Below are 18,131 nucleotides of genomic sequence, written 5' to 3'. Positions count from 1 at the left end.
AAGGCACGCTACACTGCACAGGAACAACTTCAAGATTACAGCAGACCTAGCCCAGTGCTCCTTTGATCTGCTTGGTGCTTATTCACTGAACCTAACTGCAGCCCTTTACTTCAGCATTCTGCATGCACTCTGTTCACAGCTGCTCTGGAAACCCTGAGGACTGCTTGTTTCCAAAAGCAGCACTAACATTTGAAGAGAAAAATCAGCTTAAATCAGCCAGACACTTGAACATATATCTTCCACAGTGTTTGATGAACTTTAAATGATTTTTGGATGTGTTCTGCACCATAGAGCCTGTCCGGTGCATCTGTCCAGTTTGATAAACAAAAGTTCCAGCCTCTAAAGGGCAGGCTTTTTCTTCTTAAGGTGACCAAAACCATTTGCTTTCCTGGCCCCCAGGTCAAGACAAAAACTTCTGCATGGTAGCTGGAACAAGAGATTGTAGTACTTTCAGGATTAACACCCTGAGTATTGTCTCTGAAGTTATTTCTTGATAACCTTTTGAGAGTTGCTATCCGGAGCCATTCTTCTCTTCCCCTTGTTATTTTTCCTCACAGCATTCTACTGAGCTACACAGGCACATTCAAACAGTAAACATACCAATAACTGGGTCAGCACATATTCATAAATTATTATAGTGCAGCTCTCCTTCTACTTGGAAATTCATACTAAGTGAGTTGGCTATTAAAAATCTTTCCATCATTCCATCAAAACAATGCTACACTCAGCACAGTAACATGTCAACTAATATCTCAATATTCAGTACACAAGACCTGGCACATTAAAGATAAAGAAGATGAGGAAAGGGATATCAAAAGCTGCAGATGGCAAAAGGTTTATTTGGAACCTGGGAGGGCTTTGAAGGAAGATGGAAGAAGTCTCAGTGGGAAAATGTACATCATCATAAACAAAAGTAATCAGTAATAAATATAACACAGCAGGATTGAAGAGGAGGCATAGGCTATCCAAACTTCTTGCCAGGTTGCAAATTCAGTAAATTAATCTTAGAATACCTGTGAGCCAGCACACAAAGATCCTTTTCCATTCAGTGGCCTCAACATGGACAGTTCCCATGTCCAACAGTTGTCAAAATGCAAGGCTACTATAGCATGAATGGAACAGCATGGTAATACAATTAGGATAGAAACACTGTAAGGCTCTGTAGGAAGGTCTCGTGTACAACGCACAGTACTGAGCACTTCACTGTTAGAGGCTCTAATGAGGTAGAAGTGGTTCACTTCAGGACTAAGAGAATAAGTGGGAGCCTGGATAACTAAGGATGGGCAGACTAGACAGCCCAGGACTGCTACCTCAGAAGAAACGGAACATGTGCATCAGAGAAGCAGGTTCAGGATGAAAGGTTCAGGTATTAAGACTCCTCACCTATGAAAACAACTGAATCAGAGGATGCATGCAAGTCAATAGAGTAACAAATGCAAGATGGCGAGAGATCAAGACACAGTTTCTGCTGAATCAGAAAACTGTTCTTATACACGCATATTAGTCACTCTCTTATGGAAATTATTCTCCAGCATACTTTTCCCAGCACACCAGATGGTCCTGTTCATCATTACCAGTACTGCCAACCTCTTTGGTCTTTCAGCAACATCCAGAGGCAATCAGCAGCCATTTCCTTTTCTCTATTACTGAGCAAGTTGTTATATTGCAACTGAAGGACTTAGCTGAGGTCAGGAGCTTCCACACGGGCATCTCCTTGTTGCTTGGATACTCCGTGAGAGTTCATTGTCTTAAGGCAAATTCTACACAGCTTTCTGCTGGACATGAATGAGAGATGGACATATACCACTCAAGAAAATAAATAGGGAAACTGTTAAATGCAAATACAAGAAAGAGAAGGGAACATTTAACGAAAATCACACAATATGTAATTACAAACACCCAGCTTATACCTTACTTCTCAGGGAATAGTCTTATCTTTTTTCCTTCCTTCCATCAGACTTTCTACTCTTTAGGCTGAAGTCAGTAGCAGGTTTCTTTCTAAATGCAAGAGCCCATTTGGAAGCTATGTATCTGCATTTGAGGAGTTGAGTGAACAATTCATCTGACCAAATACAGATATCTATTTTGACTTCACATATGACTACTAAAGCTAAGACAGCTACATTTCAGACATGCTCACAGTCCTTTCAGTATGCTACCAGTGGCCACACCACCATATAGCTCATTGCAGCACTTCTTCCATTTTCTAGCCCTCAGAGCAAGCTGTTACCAAAAAGCCATACTACTGAACCACTTGGTATAGTGAGCTCTGATGAGAGGGTTCCAGTCTCCTTTAAATATCCTTAACATTTTGGATTTTTCTAGAGAAGACTTTCACAACAAAATCCTTCAGAACCTTGGGGGAATAAAAAAAGAAAGCTTTCCTACTGAACAGGAAACAGTACTCTGTCAGGAAAGAAGTACAGTTCCACTGGGAAAATGGAAAACTGGACTGTTTCATAGAGGGACAGGTCAGAAAAACAAGGCAATCCTCCCTGCCCCCGCCTCCCAGCAACCAAAAATAGCCTTTAATTACAAATTTGATCTTTTATTTAGACATCACTGTTCTGATCAAAGTCTGCTCTCCAAGGATATTCCATACAGATAAGATAATACCAGGAAAAGAAATGTTCAGTCCAAGTGTCAGTGGCAAGGTCATGAAGCAGAGCATGCGCTCTTAAGACAGAGCAAAGGACCAAACTGAAGGCTAGCAAACTCACCCAGGGACAAGGCTGTCACCCATAGGATTCAAAGGCTGCCAAGGGCAAAGAGTAACTGCTGCAACTACCCATTGGGAGTACTTCTGTGGCCAAGTCTGTAACTTACAGCCCATCTCAATCGGCCAGCTCATCCAGAAATGGCAAGCAAGCCTCACTTGACTTTACAAGAAGCGAGAAAGAATAGACATTCACCAAACTCTCAGAGTCCGCTCTCCTAGGAGTTTCACTGATCTCAAGGGGTAACTAAGACAAAACATGCACAAACTGAGAAGCCAATCAAGAAGTCAACTAGTCAAACTCTGATGAAGAGACGCATCCATTCAGACTTAATGCCTAGGTCTAGTTCAAAGTACGTACAAGCTATGTTTTGATTCCCATCCTTGAGTGCAGTAGTATACATCAGACAGAGCACATGTGGATCAAGTCATGCTGTGGGGCCTCAGCAAGAGTTGCACGGCTCTAGTACCATTCAAACTTCATCTGGTTAAAATATCTGCACGTAAATGATGACTCAAAAGACAGCTTCTTCAAGTCCCTAAGTTTTGATGAAAGGCACAAGCACTCCCTGTCCATTCCTCTCCAAAAATAACAACAAAAATCACTGCTGTCAGAAAGCCAAGTTCTACTCTCTTGGAGCAACAGGAAAATGAACTACTGCCAAGCTAACTGCAGAGAACTAACATCTTCATTTGTCATAATTTGTCACTAAGTATATAGGAAGAGAAGAGGAAAGGGACTCAAGGAATACATTAAACTGATCTAAAATAAGAACTTGGCTCAATACTGGAAGTATGCCAGCGCTAAGAAGTACAAAGTTCAAGCAGATGCCCAGCCAGAGATAGTCACAATGGGAGGACAAATTACACAAAAAGCCTTCTGGCATTTCAACCCCAGTGCCACATAAATATGCCACACACCTGCTTGAGCAGGATTCACTACTCACAGCAGAGCTCTGCCTTCCCAGGTTATGCTATGTGTTAAATTCAGAAATGCCTATGACAAAAAAAGAAGCTAATAATACACTGTGCTTGCTTAAGGAGCACCCCTCTTTTTATCTGTAACTTGCTCCTATGGTACCCAAGCCCTTGGGCCAGCAGAGGTTCATTATATTTTTGCCAGGTGTCTTTGAGTCCCATGCAGCACCCAGCTCTGACTGGACACATGCCAACACCAGGCACACTAAAGGGACAGTAAAAAAACCTGCCTAATGGCAATATACCCTTGGGGGAACCAGCAATGACCATGCAGTGAGGACTCACAAAACAATGGTGTTAACACAAAGCAAAATACCACGAGTAGATCTGAGCGTCAGGATTTCTCGGTGGTATTTCTGCCCTTAAGCAAATGATGCAATTTCTCAGAGACTTCAAGCAGCATAATGATCTCATTGCAGTATTTAAGAACACTGAGCTAACACTACAAAACAAAAAGGACAGTTACTCCACTTAGAGTTAGTTGTCACTGGCAGCATAGCTGCATGTTTCTGTATTTGCTAAGGTAAAGTAGTAGTTAGAGCTTCTAGCAGTCCCCAGGCTCACACAGTCATGCAATAATGAAGCCAGTGAATCCCACACTCAGCGCCTATACAAACTTAAAATCAGTTTGAAATGTTTCCCTAAAAGCATAACTGGATATATGTTAGGATCCTAAAGAGCCCTGCAGCATTCGCAAACGAAGTTACTTGGCTTGGACTGTGAAAGAAAACCAAACAAATCAGCCACGCACACACACACAAAAACAATAATTTGCAGAGGTTTTAGCACTCCTGGCCATGAAATAGAAATGTGAGGCTTGATGAACTGTAGGAACTGCACAAGCCCAAGCTAGCTAGGGTCCAGGGGAAAGGGCAAGAGTATCTGCATCAATATACTCAAAGCAACAGTTTAGCTTCAGAACTGCACCTAATGTCAGCTTTGCAAAGAACACGCACCACTGTGATCAAACCATAATGACTGAGGAAACCCCAGTTTGTGCAAACAAAAAGCTGCAAACAGCATTTCCTGAGAAGCCCATAAGCACAGAGCAAATTTCAAGCCCTATACGTCAGTTGGCCTGCACATGCATCAGCATTCCAAAACAAGTACACGTGCTCCAGCCAAAAGCTGCAAGAGCACAGCAAGGCTTCCCTGCATTTGCACCGGAAAGCTTTGGGAAGGGGTAGGGGTTGTTTGTTTTGATATCTAAGTGCAGAGAAAATAGAGATCCTCCATCTGCTCTCAGGAAGCACAGAGATTGAGGAGCAGTTTGAATTGCTTAAAATTAAATAGGCTGTTAGGGGATAAGCCAGACAGGAAGGTGAAGGCTGCGGAGAAACCAGAAGCAGAATGCAAGGATGAACAGAGGCAGGCAAGGGCTTAAGGGGAACAAAGGGAGGTGTAACTTCTCCCAAGAGATGCAGAAAAGAGGTAACTGTAACAAAAGGGTGATACATTGTCTGAAGTGGGCTGTTGAAAATAACCTACCCTCCACCTGGAGCTGAAGCCCAGTTCGGAGTTTCTTTAGTCCCCTGCTATTCACAACTCACAGCAAAACTCAGGAGCCAGCTGTGCCCCACCTGGTCAGCACAGAGAAACTCCGTAGTGCTACTACTACAAACCACCTGCACTTCAAACTAGAGAGCTCTGTGCTGCGAGCTTAATGATCCAGACACTGCCGGTAATTCAAGTCAAAAATGGACACAGTGGCACAGATGTGATTTTAATTAACATTTAATATAACATTATATTCTCCTTTCTTTGTCTAAGGTGATAACACAATGCTACCTTCCCCAATCCCCCCCGCAGGGATCTCACTCTAAGAGAAAGCCTTACATAAAGAGGAAGCACATCCTCTTACATCACCCAGTATAACACTCCTGGCACAGATACGACAGTGGTAAGGAAGACAAAAAGGTGACTTTACATGGCAAAGTCATGCCATGGATATTATGATCTGCAGCCACACAGTGTATACACAAGATGAAATGGCTACCGATTCAATGTACCCCATTCAGTTTGCGCACTGCAGAAGACAGCTGACTTACAAAGACCTAGACCTCTCAATGTGTGATGATGTAACTTAAAAAGTGTTAGAATAAATTAACAACAAAGTTTACCAACGAGCTAATTATGGAATTTCTGACTTTTTAAGTAGATTACATTGTAACCTCAAACATTTGCTTCTGAATTATCTTTTTGTAACGTAATTTATTTACAGGCGCTTTTCTAGTATTCTTTGCCAGAATAACTCAAAACCCAAATTTCTCATTAAAAGATGACTCAGACAGCTGCAACAGTTCAATCTGAACTAAAAACCCCCTGCAGGTTTTGTCTTCTAAAAATACAAGACATTCTAAACACCAGAGAAATACTGACTATCTTCTTTCAGTATCCTACTAACATGTCAAACCATGCCATTCCATGGTTGCTTGCTGGAGCTCAGGACTAACCAAGTTTTGTAGCACTACAGTAGGAGGCACAAAGGCAAAGCTACTCACCACTTTCCAGCGATCTTTGACCACGTAATTGGCCGGAAGGATGTCGACCTGCTCCCCTCCTCCACTCATGTTTGGTTCGTCCTTGATGACTGCTGCTAGGCACTGCATTTGCCAGCCAGAGAGTATTTTAGTTGCTCCCAATTTAAATGAGCCATTTATCTGAGGAAAAACAGGGTTGGGGTAAGGAATGGCAGAATTAGTACAGGTTATGGCAGAAGCACATGCTACGTTTTCACAGGTTTTGCTTACAGCTAAATCAGAACCAGTCTCTTAGGAAAGAGGGCTAACTCACCTTGCAGACACCTGAGCTCAATCCATGCATACACTTGGTGACACAACCATGCTTCAGGTCAGCCCACAAGCTAAAATGGTGACAGTTACCAGCTACACCATGCAGGAGTCCAGGACTCTTGGGCCCGACAGCCAAAAAGTCAAGGAGAATTTAATGCCAAGGGCTGCCAGAGCTGTTACAGTTACCCAGCAAAAAGGTCTTGTTTTAAGAGAGAAGCTGCAACATGGGCAGTTTTCATGTTTTTTGTTGGATGACATCCAACACAAATCAGAGGAGTTTGCCAGGAATTGCATTCAATAAGCCTAAAAGCATCTGAAGAGGGTAGAAGGGCCTTCAGAGAGCCAGAATTACAGACACCGTGATGAACAGCCAAGCAAAGAAGATAGGGATGGTTAGAAAGGGTTTCAGCCATCTATAAATTAGTCCTCCTCACAGCATATGCACTGCTAAAAAATATCAAATTAAGATACAGAAAAATATCTTATTGCTATAGTGTTTGCATTCTACTTCATGCCTCTTTCATGCTTTTTTATAGGGATCTCTGGATAGCCTACACCAAAGTTAATTTTGTTTCTGTTTTTTATGATTATTATTACAATTCTTCTACAAAATTGACTTTCAGATATACGTTAGCTCCACTGCCCTAGTAGAAAATTAATTTGAAGCAGCACAAATGGAAGATCTTCCCAATGCATTTTGCCTTTTCCTCTAAGATTCTTTGCTTGCTTTAGAAGTAGGCCAGACTGCATGGATCTTTTATTAAGCTTTCTTCTCCATTCTATCTTCCTTCCCTAAAGATATTCCATATTTCCCTTCCTAAAAATAAGTGCTACTGATTTAACTCTGCAGTCAGAGTGCTGAAGTTTAACATCATAAATACCAAATGAGAATAAAAGACCACCACATTTCTTCAGGCAAAAAAAAAAAAAAAAAGGGAAGAAAGTACCCAGTGAATTATGAGCTCAAGTAGAAAAAATTCCCCAGCAACAGAAGGAGCAAGAAGGAAGGACAGGAAGTGACCAGCATGCAGTGTGCACAAGGAAGAGACAGACAGAAATACGTCACAAAGTTCAAGACACAGAGGATGATCAAACATGAAAGTATACACAACACCTCAAAAGAAGATGTTGTTCTAGAAATAGAAGGTAACTGTGGAAGAACCAAGCAGCAGACTATAATGCAGTAAGAGTGCTTCTGAGAAACGTTCACGCAATCCAACATCTGATAGAGCACAATCAAAATGATAAAAGAGAAACAGGAAGGAAACTGAACTGTAAAGGAATCTCAGTAGAAAAGATACTGTGAAATGCTTTGAATTCCCATAGAGTCCTGTATCTGTATGGGGTAGCACCTCTTTCAGTGTCCAGCTGTTGAGGGCAGTAAAAAACAGTAGAAAACTCTCCAGTGAAAAAATACACATCATGTTTGGCAGCAGAACACTTCTTTTTTCTTACTCCTAATGAGTAATTCTAATGCCATTCCCACACTCCTTCACACTAGCCAGAAGAGTTGAAGTGACGAGCCCCATGCTCCCTATGAGCTCTGCATGTGCCGTGAGGTGAGTGCACAACAGCTCACTGCAGGTTGTACAGGATAGAGAATACCCCCAAGAATCTCTCCCATGGCTGGCTGTTCTTTACTATTTAAAGAAAAGTCATTTAATTATAAACTGTCCTAAACCCTTAATGCTACAAGATACAAAAGCACACTAACGTACATGTACAGAGGCACAGCATCACTTTCTGAGGGCAAGCACAGCACAGTGCAGCTCTGGCCTGCAGGCGGTACAGAGTCAACTGGGGCCCTACAATGGGGTGTTGGCAGTAGCAACAAAGACAGACAGAAAGGGATTTGGGAGGAATTTTTACAGTTATGCATTATTTTTCACTTGTTGGAGGCAATATACCTAAAAAGCATGGGGCACGATGTATGCACTGATAGCACATGTACACGTTAAGATTTCGGTCCAGTAAGCAGTGGTGGAACATAATGCGAAGGAATAATTTTAGAAGAGAGACAGTATCCATAGCTAGGCAAGATAGAACTGCTTGCTGTGGTACTGAATACTATAACACTGATAAAGAAAAATGGTATAAGTGTGCACACAAAAAAAAAATACCCAGGATGTTTGTCATTCAAGGAGTCCAAAAAGCTTTAGTGGCTTTGAAACAGAACAAAATCCTCCTGGGACACTACGATGAATAGCAGCCATTTGGTGATAAAGAATTACATAACAAAGTTTACTGTGGTACAGCCACAGTGATGCAGCCAAACAGCAAAAAAACCTAAACCAAATAATTATAGCCCCAGATAAATTTCAAACTGTCTTAGATAGCAGAAGCAGCACAAAACAGCAATAACTTACCAAAAATCTGATCATGAGGCAGCATTAACACTGCACAAATAAGCTCAGGCATATTGACCAAGGGTTTATCAGAGTAGCACTGAAGCACCACTGACAGCCACGACAGAAAAATAACACATTAATCAAGATCTCCAGAAGCATCACAGGAAAACTACCAAAGAATGGGTGGAAGTTATGTTTTCCACGCAAAGGTAAGTGCATATATGTTATGCAGTACTTTAATTCCACCTAAAAATCAATTAAATACAGCATAAATATTTGTTTGACCAGCATCTGAAGGCCAGAATTCACTGGTGTAGCTGCAGAAGTGAGGGGGTAAAAGATGGTCAGGGGGCACTACTACATCTTCCCCAACACACAGCACAGAGCACCACCTCTGTATGTTGAACATTAAGCGGTGTCAAGGAGACCTGGAGTAGAGAGGGAAGGATAACAGCTCTCTTAAGCTCTGGTAAATCTGCTTCTGATTCCAGTGGTAACCAAGGACGTAAACTCAAACATCTTTGTCACTTTTAGATTTAAGATGTAGACACCGCAGAATGCAAAGGCACAGAACTTGGAAGACAGTGGATGGGAAGACAAAAACTTTCAGATTGTTTCCTTCCTGTAAACAGGAAATACTCTATTTTCCATGAAATAATTGTATCTGTATCCCAAGAAGAGAAGGAAGAGTGCTGAGGAAGCCTAAGGCACTACGAAACTGGCTTCCTAGAAATAGCGTATGAAGCAGAATGAAAGCAGGTGTGAGAAAGAAGCAGTGACAATAACAGAACCAAATCCTGTCTCTTGGCCAACCTCAGCATCCAGAAGTGTGAAAGCAGCTCTTTGCATACTGCTGTCTCTTACAGCCCATACTGGAGAATCTGTAGTGTTTTATAAATTTAGATTTGGTCCTTAAAAAAAAAAATATATATATATATATCCAAAAAAATCCATGCTTAACAGGCTTCACTGAGTATTCTGACACACTGCTGTTACATGTTCCTTCTGTTTGGCATCTAGACAGCTCCAGTGAATAGCACACACAGGTAAATGGCCTCCTTAATTTTAAGGCAGCTTGCCTTAAAGAAGAAAACTGACGTAATATAGCAGCAATTATTGAACTGACACGAACACCTAGACCAGCAGAGAAGCACGATTATAACAGGCAACAGTAATAAAATTAGGAGGAAAATGTGCACAAGAACTATTTCAGTGCGATGCCCAATGTTGCAACCCATTAGGCAGAGCTTTACATCAAACACACCTGCCTGGTTCACGTGTGTGGAAGTATCACGAGACCAACTCACAGTAACAAAAGGAACTTCACTGAAGCTGCTAGCTGAAGAACTCCTCACTGCAGATGCTTACAGAGATTCACAAACTGACTTGACAGACTCATTAAAATAGGTAACAACTAAAAATCCATTAAAGAGCTGCATAGAAACATTTCACCTTTAGTTTAAGGATCCTTCAGTTTACAGACTTCTGAAAGCAGTACGAGCATTCTGATGAGAATATGAGAGAAAGCATTACATGCTTTCTCTGCTCTTATTCTCTACCCCAGATATCCTCTTGGCCATCTTCCTTGAAGAGATCACTACTGATTATATGACATCTTTTCTATATTGACTTCAGTCTTGGTATGCTTTGTTAGTAGCGTTCAAAATACAGCCAAACTCAAACACCAAGTTGAAAAGTCACCAGACTTGGAGTGGTTATTAAACAGCAGAACAAAGCTCTGGAGGTCTGTCTCTCACCATCTTACTAAAGGTCCTGGGACAGCCTTAAGTGCCTTTATTTCACTGTTGAGGAATCGCAATATGCCACTCTATTACAGGACACATCCTCACCATTGGAAGCCTACAAATTAAAACAATTAGAACAAGTGAAGACTATTTAGACTGCTATAGCCCAGAACCACCATCACTTGATCAAAGCGTTGCCACCCATGCTGAACAAGGGATCCACTTTAATGGCAGATCCCAATCGTGTCTTAGGAAGTTGATGGGAACTAAGGCTTTTTAGGCAATACATAGATGAATATCTGCAAAAATGAAAGCAGCAACCCCAGTAAAGCACAGTCTGGAAGTCAGATCGACTCTTCTTTACAATATTTGAATGGGATTAAAAAAAGTTTTAAGTAGAACTTAAGCACAATGTAACTGTTCCCACCATGAATATTGGTTTAAAAGATCCCACAAAGACACAGGTTCACTGGCATTAGGCCAAAATGAAACTGATGCAGCAGAGAATGAGAATACAATAAGAAGGATTAGGAGTGCTTAGAAGTAAGAAAGAACAACAGCAAAGTTCCCAGGTGCAACCGAGCAGCAGAAGTTGGGCTCAAGATTAACAGCAGGCACTCATCCTCTCTCACTGTTCTACAAACAGTATCTGTTTCCAGCACACAGTACCAGTTATACCAATAAAACACCTTGTATTAAAACAACAAAAATGCATATCCTTGAATCACTGTATAATTAAGTTGCACCATGCACCAGTATTCTGTTACTAGGATAGAAATGCACATGACGATGTAAAAGAAGTGATTAAAAGAAAATACACTGCACTAACAGTGCTTCAGCCCTGGAATATCATCGTACCCCCTGCTGAATTTGAAACAAGTCATATGTTGGGGTAAGTCTGACAGCAGGAGCTAGAAGGGTTCTGAATTGTTCCTTGCAGACATAGACACGTGTCTTCTTCCATCGCCTGTCTGTGCTTACTGAATCCTGCTCAGTGAGCAGGCTCAGCTCCTAGCAGTTGTGGCTCATTGTCTCCTCTGTGACATACTCTTCTCAGATAAATGCAAGGACATCAGCTGTAGAAATCCTGGATTTGCTATTCATAGCATTCCATTTCTATAAAAGAAATAATAAAAAACAAAAATCTAAAGGTGAGGTTGCAAGATACTGGGACTATTTTTCACCTTCAAAAGGCTTCTGTTTTATGACCATAGAGGAGTGACGTAAATATGACTGAAAAACAATCTGAAATGCTTCAATCAAGACAGGCAGCTCCAGACTCACTGCTAACCCCGGGCTGCACTAAACAGAGAATAATAAATATGTGAGCAGATGCCCCCTGACAGCACTCTTCCTGCTACCTGCTTACACAGCCATGGCACGAGCTGAAACCAGCACATAGGGAAGGTGCAGTGCTGCACTGAATTGGTTATGGCAAATGGTTGTGTGCACTGCGATACACTGGCTGAACACAGGGCTCTGAACAGCAAAAAATATGCAGCTGTGCTTTGTTTTTTGGATAAAGGAATTTGAGAATGGGTTTTGAGAATGGGTTTTGAGAACACAAGAAAAAAAGTCAATTTTTTTGTTGATTTGTGACTCCATTTTTCAATCAATATTAATACACCTCCTATGAATTTCCGAACGGAATCTATACAGCTGTAATTCAAAATCAGACCGTGCATCTCTACCAGACTTTTTTTAAGTCCTCTCTTACCAGAGAGAAACACCACTACCCTCACAGTCACACCTTATCCACATCACCACGTCTTGGCAGTAAACGCACCTGTGAAAAACTATTTTCAAGGACAAAGCACAGGAAGAGTAAAATATCATCAGAAATCTCTGACAAACTCCTGAGAGCTCACTAAGCACTGCAGTACTGCCATCAAAAACAAATGATGCATTAGTGTCACAAAAACAGTCACATATCTCACTAGATCTGTGTTTTTGTTGCTCTCTTTTCTATATAATTTCATAAAAAAATATTAAAGTAAGTTTTGTTACTTATATACATTAACTGTATTTCATGGGGCTGCTCTGAAAGTATCGCCTCTCATTTCATTATGTTGGCCCGTGATGTCAGAGGTGAATGTTGGTGGGTTAGCAGTAGAAGTTGAACATTCCCCACCAACATCCTGTTACACTTTTTACCACATGACAGAGCGATACATGACATGGATGTGCATATGGAGCAGAAGGGTGGGCTTGAATTCCTCCATGCAGAAACAATAGCACCCACTGACATTCACTGACACTTCCTGAACATTTCTGGAGACCAAAGAGTGGATGTGAACACAGTGAGGCAGTGGTGGTATGTTTCAGCAGTGCTGACAGTGGGTCACCTCCACTGGTGTGGATTGTTATGAGCGTGACACTCAGTATGTTCATCGCTGGGGAAAGTGCACAGCTAATGTTGGTGACTGTGTTGAAAAATAGCTTTCTGTAGCTGAGAATTCACTCCATTAAACCATGTTATTGTGATTTTTGTATGGGTTGTATTTTCCACAAAATTAGGAGGCATTACTTTCAGAGCAACCTTCACTGATGTGGCCCAAGACAGTTCGTTTTCCCTTAATGCATCCCAGGCAAGCCAAAAGGTTGGACACTTCATACACAACCACATTCTTCCAGAGACTGAATTAGCATACATTACCAGGCAGTCAGATACAGCAGTTATTTCTGTGCCAAAACCAGCTGTCTAAGGGAGAATTTGTCTATTACTTTCTTCCAATTTCCTTGATCCAAATTACTCCAATTTTTGAACCAAGCAGAAAATTAAATAAATGGAAGGCAGGAACCCCCTCCTGCATTGTAACCAAATTAACCTCTTTTAACATAACAGACAAATATCAGAGTCTGCTTCAAACGAGCATTAACTGGAGTTTAAGCTTATCTACTACCCGCAGAGCCAGCATTGATTGGTATTTGCAAAGCTCGAGTAGTATGCTGGTAGCCAGAACAAATATATCTGAACAAAAGCAAGAGCTAGCAGAGGTTATACTGCTTGGAGGCTGGACTCTTTAAGGTCCCTTCCAACCAGAGCCATTCTATGGTTCTGGGGTCAACCTCAGCCTGCACACAACACCACTAAACACCACCCAGAGATCAGAACAGGCTGCTAAGGGCAGTGGTCACTGCCCCTGGAGGCGTTCAAGAACCATGGAGATGTGAGACAGAGGGACACGGTTACTGGGCATGGTGGGGAGGGGTCAGTGGTTGGACATGATGCACTTGGAGGTCTTTTCTTCACAATTGTATGACATATGTTCTCGCAGCTGCTACTGGACTAGTTTGTTTAATTGACTGTTTTGCATCACAAAGTGTCTCTCTAAGGCAATTCCTTCCTCCCTGCAGTGGGCTTTCGTGGGAAGCTTGCTACTCATCATCCTCCACATGGGATTACTCCAAGCCCCTCTTCAGAGCTCTGCCCAGCAGTCACTGCCTGGAGCCATTTCACAGCTGGCTCAGCCATAACGCAAACTGGGAACAAGCTGCTTAATGGTCCCAAATATAACCTAACACAGAATGACCAAAAGGCCTGCAGCTCGAGACCAACCTTTTTAAACTTCCATTCCAGCAAAAATAACACTCATCTTACACAACTCATATCTTAGATGAAGTCACTGAAAATATCAAGAAATAAACTCCCCAAAAAGCTACTCAAAGGATAAGAAAAATAAGTGCCTGAGCAGAAAACAGAGTACTTGATATATGGGCTCAACTTCTGGAAGACAGAGCAGGATGAAGAAGAGCCTGCATCCAGCATTTTGCAAGCTGGGACCACCTCTGTATAAAAAGGAACACATCCTATAGCAGAAGTCAGACTGAGGGATTCAATTGAAGTTACATGTAACCTTTGGATGAAACACTAACTTCACAAGAACTGCTGAAACTGTATATAAATTAAAACTAGTGAAGCTTAGGGTTCATTTTGAGCATTTGCTGAAGATAGTGTCCAACTCTAACATCTGGATTCTGATGTGTTGGAGAAAAGCCATCAGGCTGAGGATCAGTGTTCATGGCACTGTACACGTCAGGGACCTCTCCTCGGATGCCCTCCTCCAGCTTCACACCTTAAGTTTGTAATCCTACAAGAAATGTATAGATGTGGCACTTAGGGACATGCCTTAGTGGGCACAGTGGTGATGTCTGGATGGTTGGACTAGATGATCATATACATGTCTCTTCTAACCCAAACAATTCTATCTTTGAATGAAAAGAAAAAACATATTTACAGATATGACACTGAGACTTCACGCTGCCAGGAGCCTTCTGAAATCTAATAAAAAAGTACGTAAGGCAAGTGCCACTTGCTGCACTGTTACATCATATCAGACTAAATGAGCCTAAGTGGGACAGGTTTTTTTTTTTTCTGTTTTTCAAGCTCACTGCTGATCACAGCAGAGATTGGTTGTAATTATACAGAAGAGATTTCCTGAGACTGATGGAAACATTTTATCATGCCAGCTGCTAGTCACTTAAATCATCTTTCTACAGCCCTCCTGCAACTACTTCTACCATTTTGCAGTCAAAAATAAATAAATAAAATTCTCCCCCTTAGTTGGAGCACGCTCAGTACAGATGTTCAACCTTCCTCTACAGTAACATTCACTGAACTTCAGCCTTGCAGTTTTTTCAGTTTGCAGACAGCTGGTGAATTGCCCAAAGGTGATGTCCTCATGGCTGACCCACTTTTCTCCTACCCTTGGGAAATCCCAGTACATTCTCAACCATATTCAGCAGTTCTCTGAGCATTTTTTTTTCCCCTCAAAGACAAAAGTGCCCAGGGGTGTAAAATTCGTTTTTACATTGAAAGCTTGAATTTCATTGTTATCTGAACAATCTACAATTCCAGAGGAATTTGTTTCTTCTGTAGCTGATCTAAAGACAATATTAACAAAGGAAACAATACCATCAATGCCAGAAGCAGCTGCGGCCCACACTGATTTCCCTCTGTGCCTGAACATCCTAGAAAGGCTCATGAAAATTACTGTAAATGCAAGCATGGTCTGTTTAACTCATGCATTGCTGCAAGATCCAGTTTCCAAGGAGAAATTGAGTTCTTATTATGAATTTGTCCTGGTTGGCTCTAGGTAAGACATTCCCACAGGTGCCAACGATGCCATCCAGTCCACAACTGTCACCATTCTCCCAGCCCATGCAAATAATCATTTCTCATCCATAAACCATGAGAATAAGTTTCCTTATCTGTCAAGTTTAACAGCTCTGTGACTTGGGCATGTGTCTTCTCATTCTGCTACAGATCTCTCAAAACATTACACCACATCACTGCGCTTGACAGAAGAATTTCTTGAATGTCATTCTCAGAAAAAAAATAAGAAGAAAAACAACACTTCAAAATCTGTTCCTCAGGGCAGATTTGTTGCAAAAATCCCTTCTTGTACTTTGATCCTCAATTTGCCAATGCTTTGCAGCTAACTGGATCCTGAGAATTTCTTATTACAGAACACATAGTGTTGTAAGCCTTATTTTAACGTAAAAATTATTTAAGTTCCATTCATAATTGTATTAAAGTAATGGCACAAGAAATTTATACCTGAGCTGGCAAAATCTTGCAACAATTTTTCAAACTGATCTCCATCTGAAATGTGTAATTATTCATTCTGTGTTCAATGTGCCAGAGTAAGCTGGCTACCAGAGAAACACTTCTAATAACACTCCAAAGCCACAATTACTGCTTCAAGTCCATCCTAGCCTCTTTTGGAGAGGGGGAAAAAGAACGAACAACAATTTCATCGCAATCACAGAGACAGCAAGGTTAAAGAAAATCTGTTTGGTAAGAAAACCAACCATACTACAGAGACCTACCTTTGAGTGGCTGTCACATTTGGAATAGGTTGCAGAGACCTACATAACCTGCTAGCCCTGAGGCTTAGAACCCAAATGCATCCTGCCATTTCTCTCATATCATAAGAGCAAGAAAACATTTGACTACCTTCCTTTTGAATTTGTTTTAGCCTTTTTGTTTTTCCTCCTACTTAATATACAAAGCATCATCAGCCTCACTTTTGCTTGACAAGTAACCACTTCTGATTCCTTCTAGACACAGAGTTAAAGAAAAGAAGAAAAGAAGAAAGCACAGCCTACATAAAATACTTCTTAGCATAACCAAGCTCATGTTCAGACATTTAGGAATAAGGCATACAGGTCATGCCTACAGAGCACAACAGAAAAACAAAAGGCAATTTTGGCTTTGCCTACAACTGAGGAGAGAGATATTAGATTTGCCAATAGGTCAGTATCCACATCTAATGGCCACTAAAAACCTGGAGTTGAAGTAAGGCCATATAGGGTGCCTTTCCTGGCCACTTGAAACCTAAGCTCTTTAAAATACATGCATCTTATCCAAAAGGCAACTGAAAGGCAAATTAATTTAGCACAGAAGTACATTCCTACGAAGCAAATTTACAAAGCAGAAGGGCTTCCTGTCTGGCTCATCTTCTGCTAGAAATAGAGGATTTATGACTAAAAATTAGGTTTTTTCCATGGAAGGTTTTTCTTTTTTTTTTTTTTTCTCCTCCTTAAGGAAAGCACCAGCACCAAGAACATGGCAGCTCACAATTATCTTGCTCTTTTCAAACCAGGGCTGGACAAACTCCTTTCAAAAAGCACGCTTTAGCTCCTGTGTAATTTGCTAAAAACAAAAAATGTCTTTGGGTGCTTAGACACTAATGAAAGAAAGTTGAGAATGAATGGAAGCTCTGTGGTGGTTATATTGCATTACCTACAGTCCTTCCTCCACAATCTACAAACATACACTAATCCTGAATCCAGAACTTCAGGTTCCCACTTTGCCAATCTAAAAAGCTATCTTGAATGAAGAGAAGCAGTACCTTCATACCTGTCAGCTTTGAACTCCTGCCCACCATGGGCTAGTTCAATGACTTGTATCTGCAGAAAAAAAACAACTATTCTTCTCCATAATAAAGATGGTCAGTAGCTTACAGCTACTTGAACTGCGTCATTGCAGGGTTAAAAAACACAAACTCCAGCACAGTGAAGGAAAGGTATCTCAGATCCATTTCAGCTTCAGCCAAGCTGCTCTCCATGACTCCTGAAAGCAAAAGTGCTCAGCCTTACATGAACACCTAGGGCTCAGTCACCTCTGCTTAAAAGTAGCCAAGCAAACCTGCCTGAAGCCAACGTTTTTTTCCAAGGAAAGCAAGATTTAATAAATGACTTCGTTTTGTTGCATCACCCCTAAGCTAACACATTTTAGAGTCCAAAGCACCTAGATTCTATTGAAATAATTTGAAATGTAATTACAACTGAACCTCATAACGTAATACCACCACAAAGGCAACTTCCATCCTCTGACTGAGCTATGTGACATCATGACAAGCAACTATCTCTTGTGCATGAAATGAAAGAAAAGCACACAGTTTAATGAAGCATGCAGTCAAAAGGATCACTGCACTAATGCCTATATGAAGGGAAGAACTTAGAGCATACAGTCCCCGTGTTTGAGCGAGAAGCATACATAAAAAGAAAGTATTAAGTTTATGCTTGTGGAGAGGTAAGAAGGAAT

The 18,131-nt window shown here is 41.2% G+C and overlaps 1 protein-coding gene across 2 annotated transcripts in view; it reads right to left on the bottom strand.

Moving 5' to 3' along the window:
* TTBK1 (tau tubulin kinase 1) overlaps window positions 1-18,131 on the bottom strand; it is a 93,694-nt gene that overhangs the window by 71,217 nt on the left and 4,346 nt on the right. The window contains exons 1-2 of one of the 2 annotated variants that reach the window (XM_065729883.1): window positions 6,488-7,002; window positions 6,196-6,354 (exon numbers count right to left, since the gene is read on the bottom strand). In XM_065729883.1, coding sequence (XP_065585955.1) covers window positions 6,196-6,354; window positions 6,488-6,517 — 189 coding nt within the window. In that variant the 5' untranslated portion in view covers window positions 6,518-7,002. Of the gene's footprint in view, window positions 1-6,195; window positions 6,355-6,487; window positions 7,003-18,131 lie in introns of those variants that run through there. The other variant, XM_065729812.1, reaches the window with a different exon arrangement.

This window comes from Cyrtonyx montezumae, unplaced genomic scaffold (genome assembly GCF_038088225.1).
Source record: "Cyrtonyx montezumae isolate F1298 unplaced genomic scaffold, pur_monq_1.0 scaffold_0, whole genome shotgun sequence".
Classification (NCBI taxonomy): Eukaryota; Metazoa; Chordata; class Aves; order Galliformes; family Odontophoridae; genus Cyrtonyx; species Cyrtonyx montezumae.
Note: the sequence above shows the minus strand (reverse complement) of the source record. Positions and strands in the feature narration are given on the sequence as shown.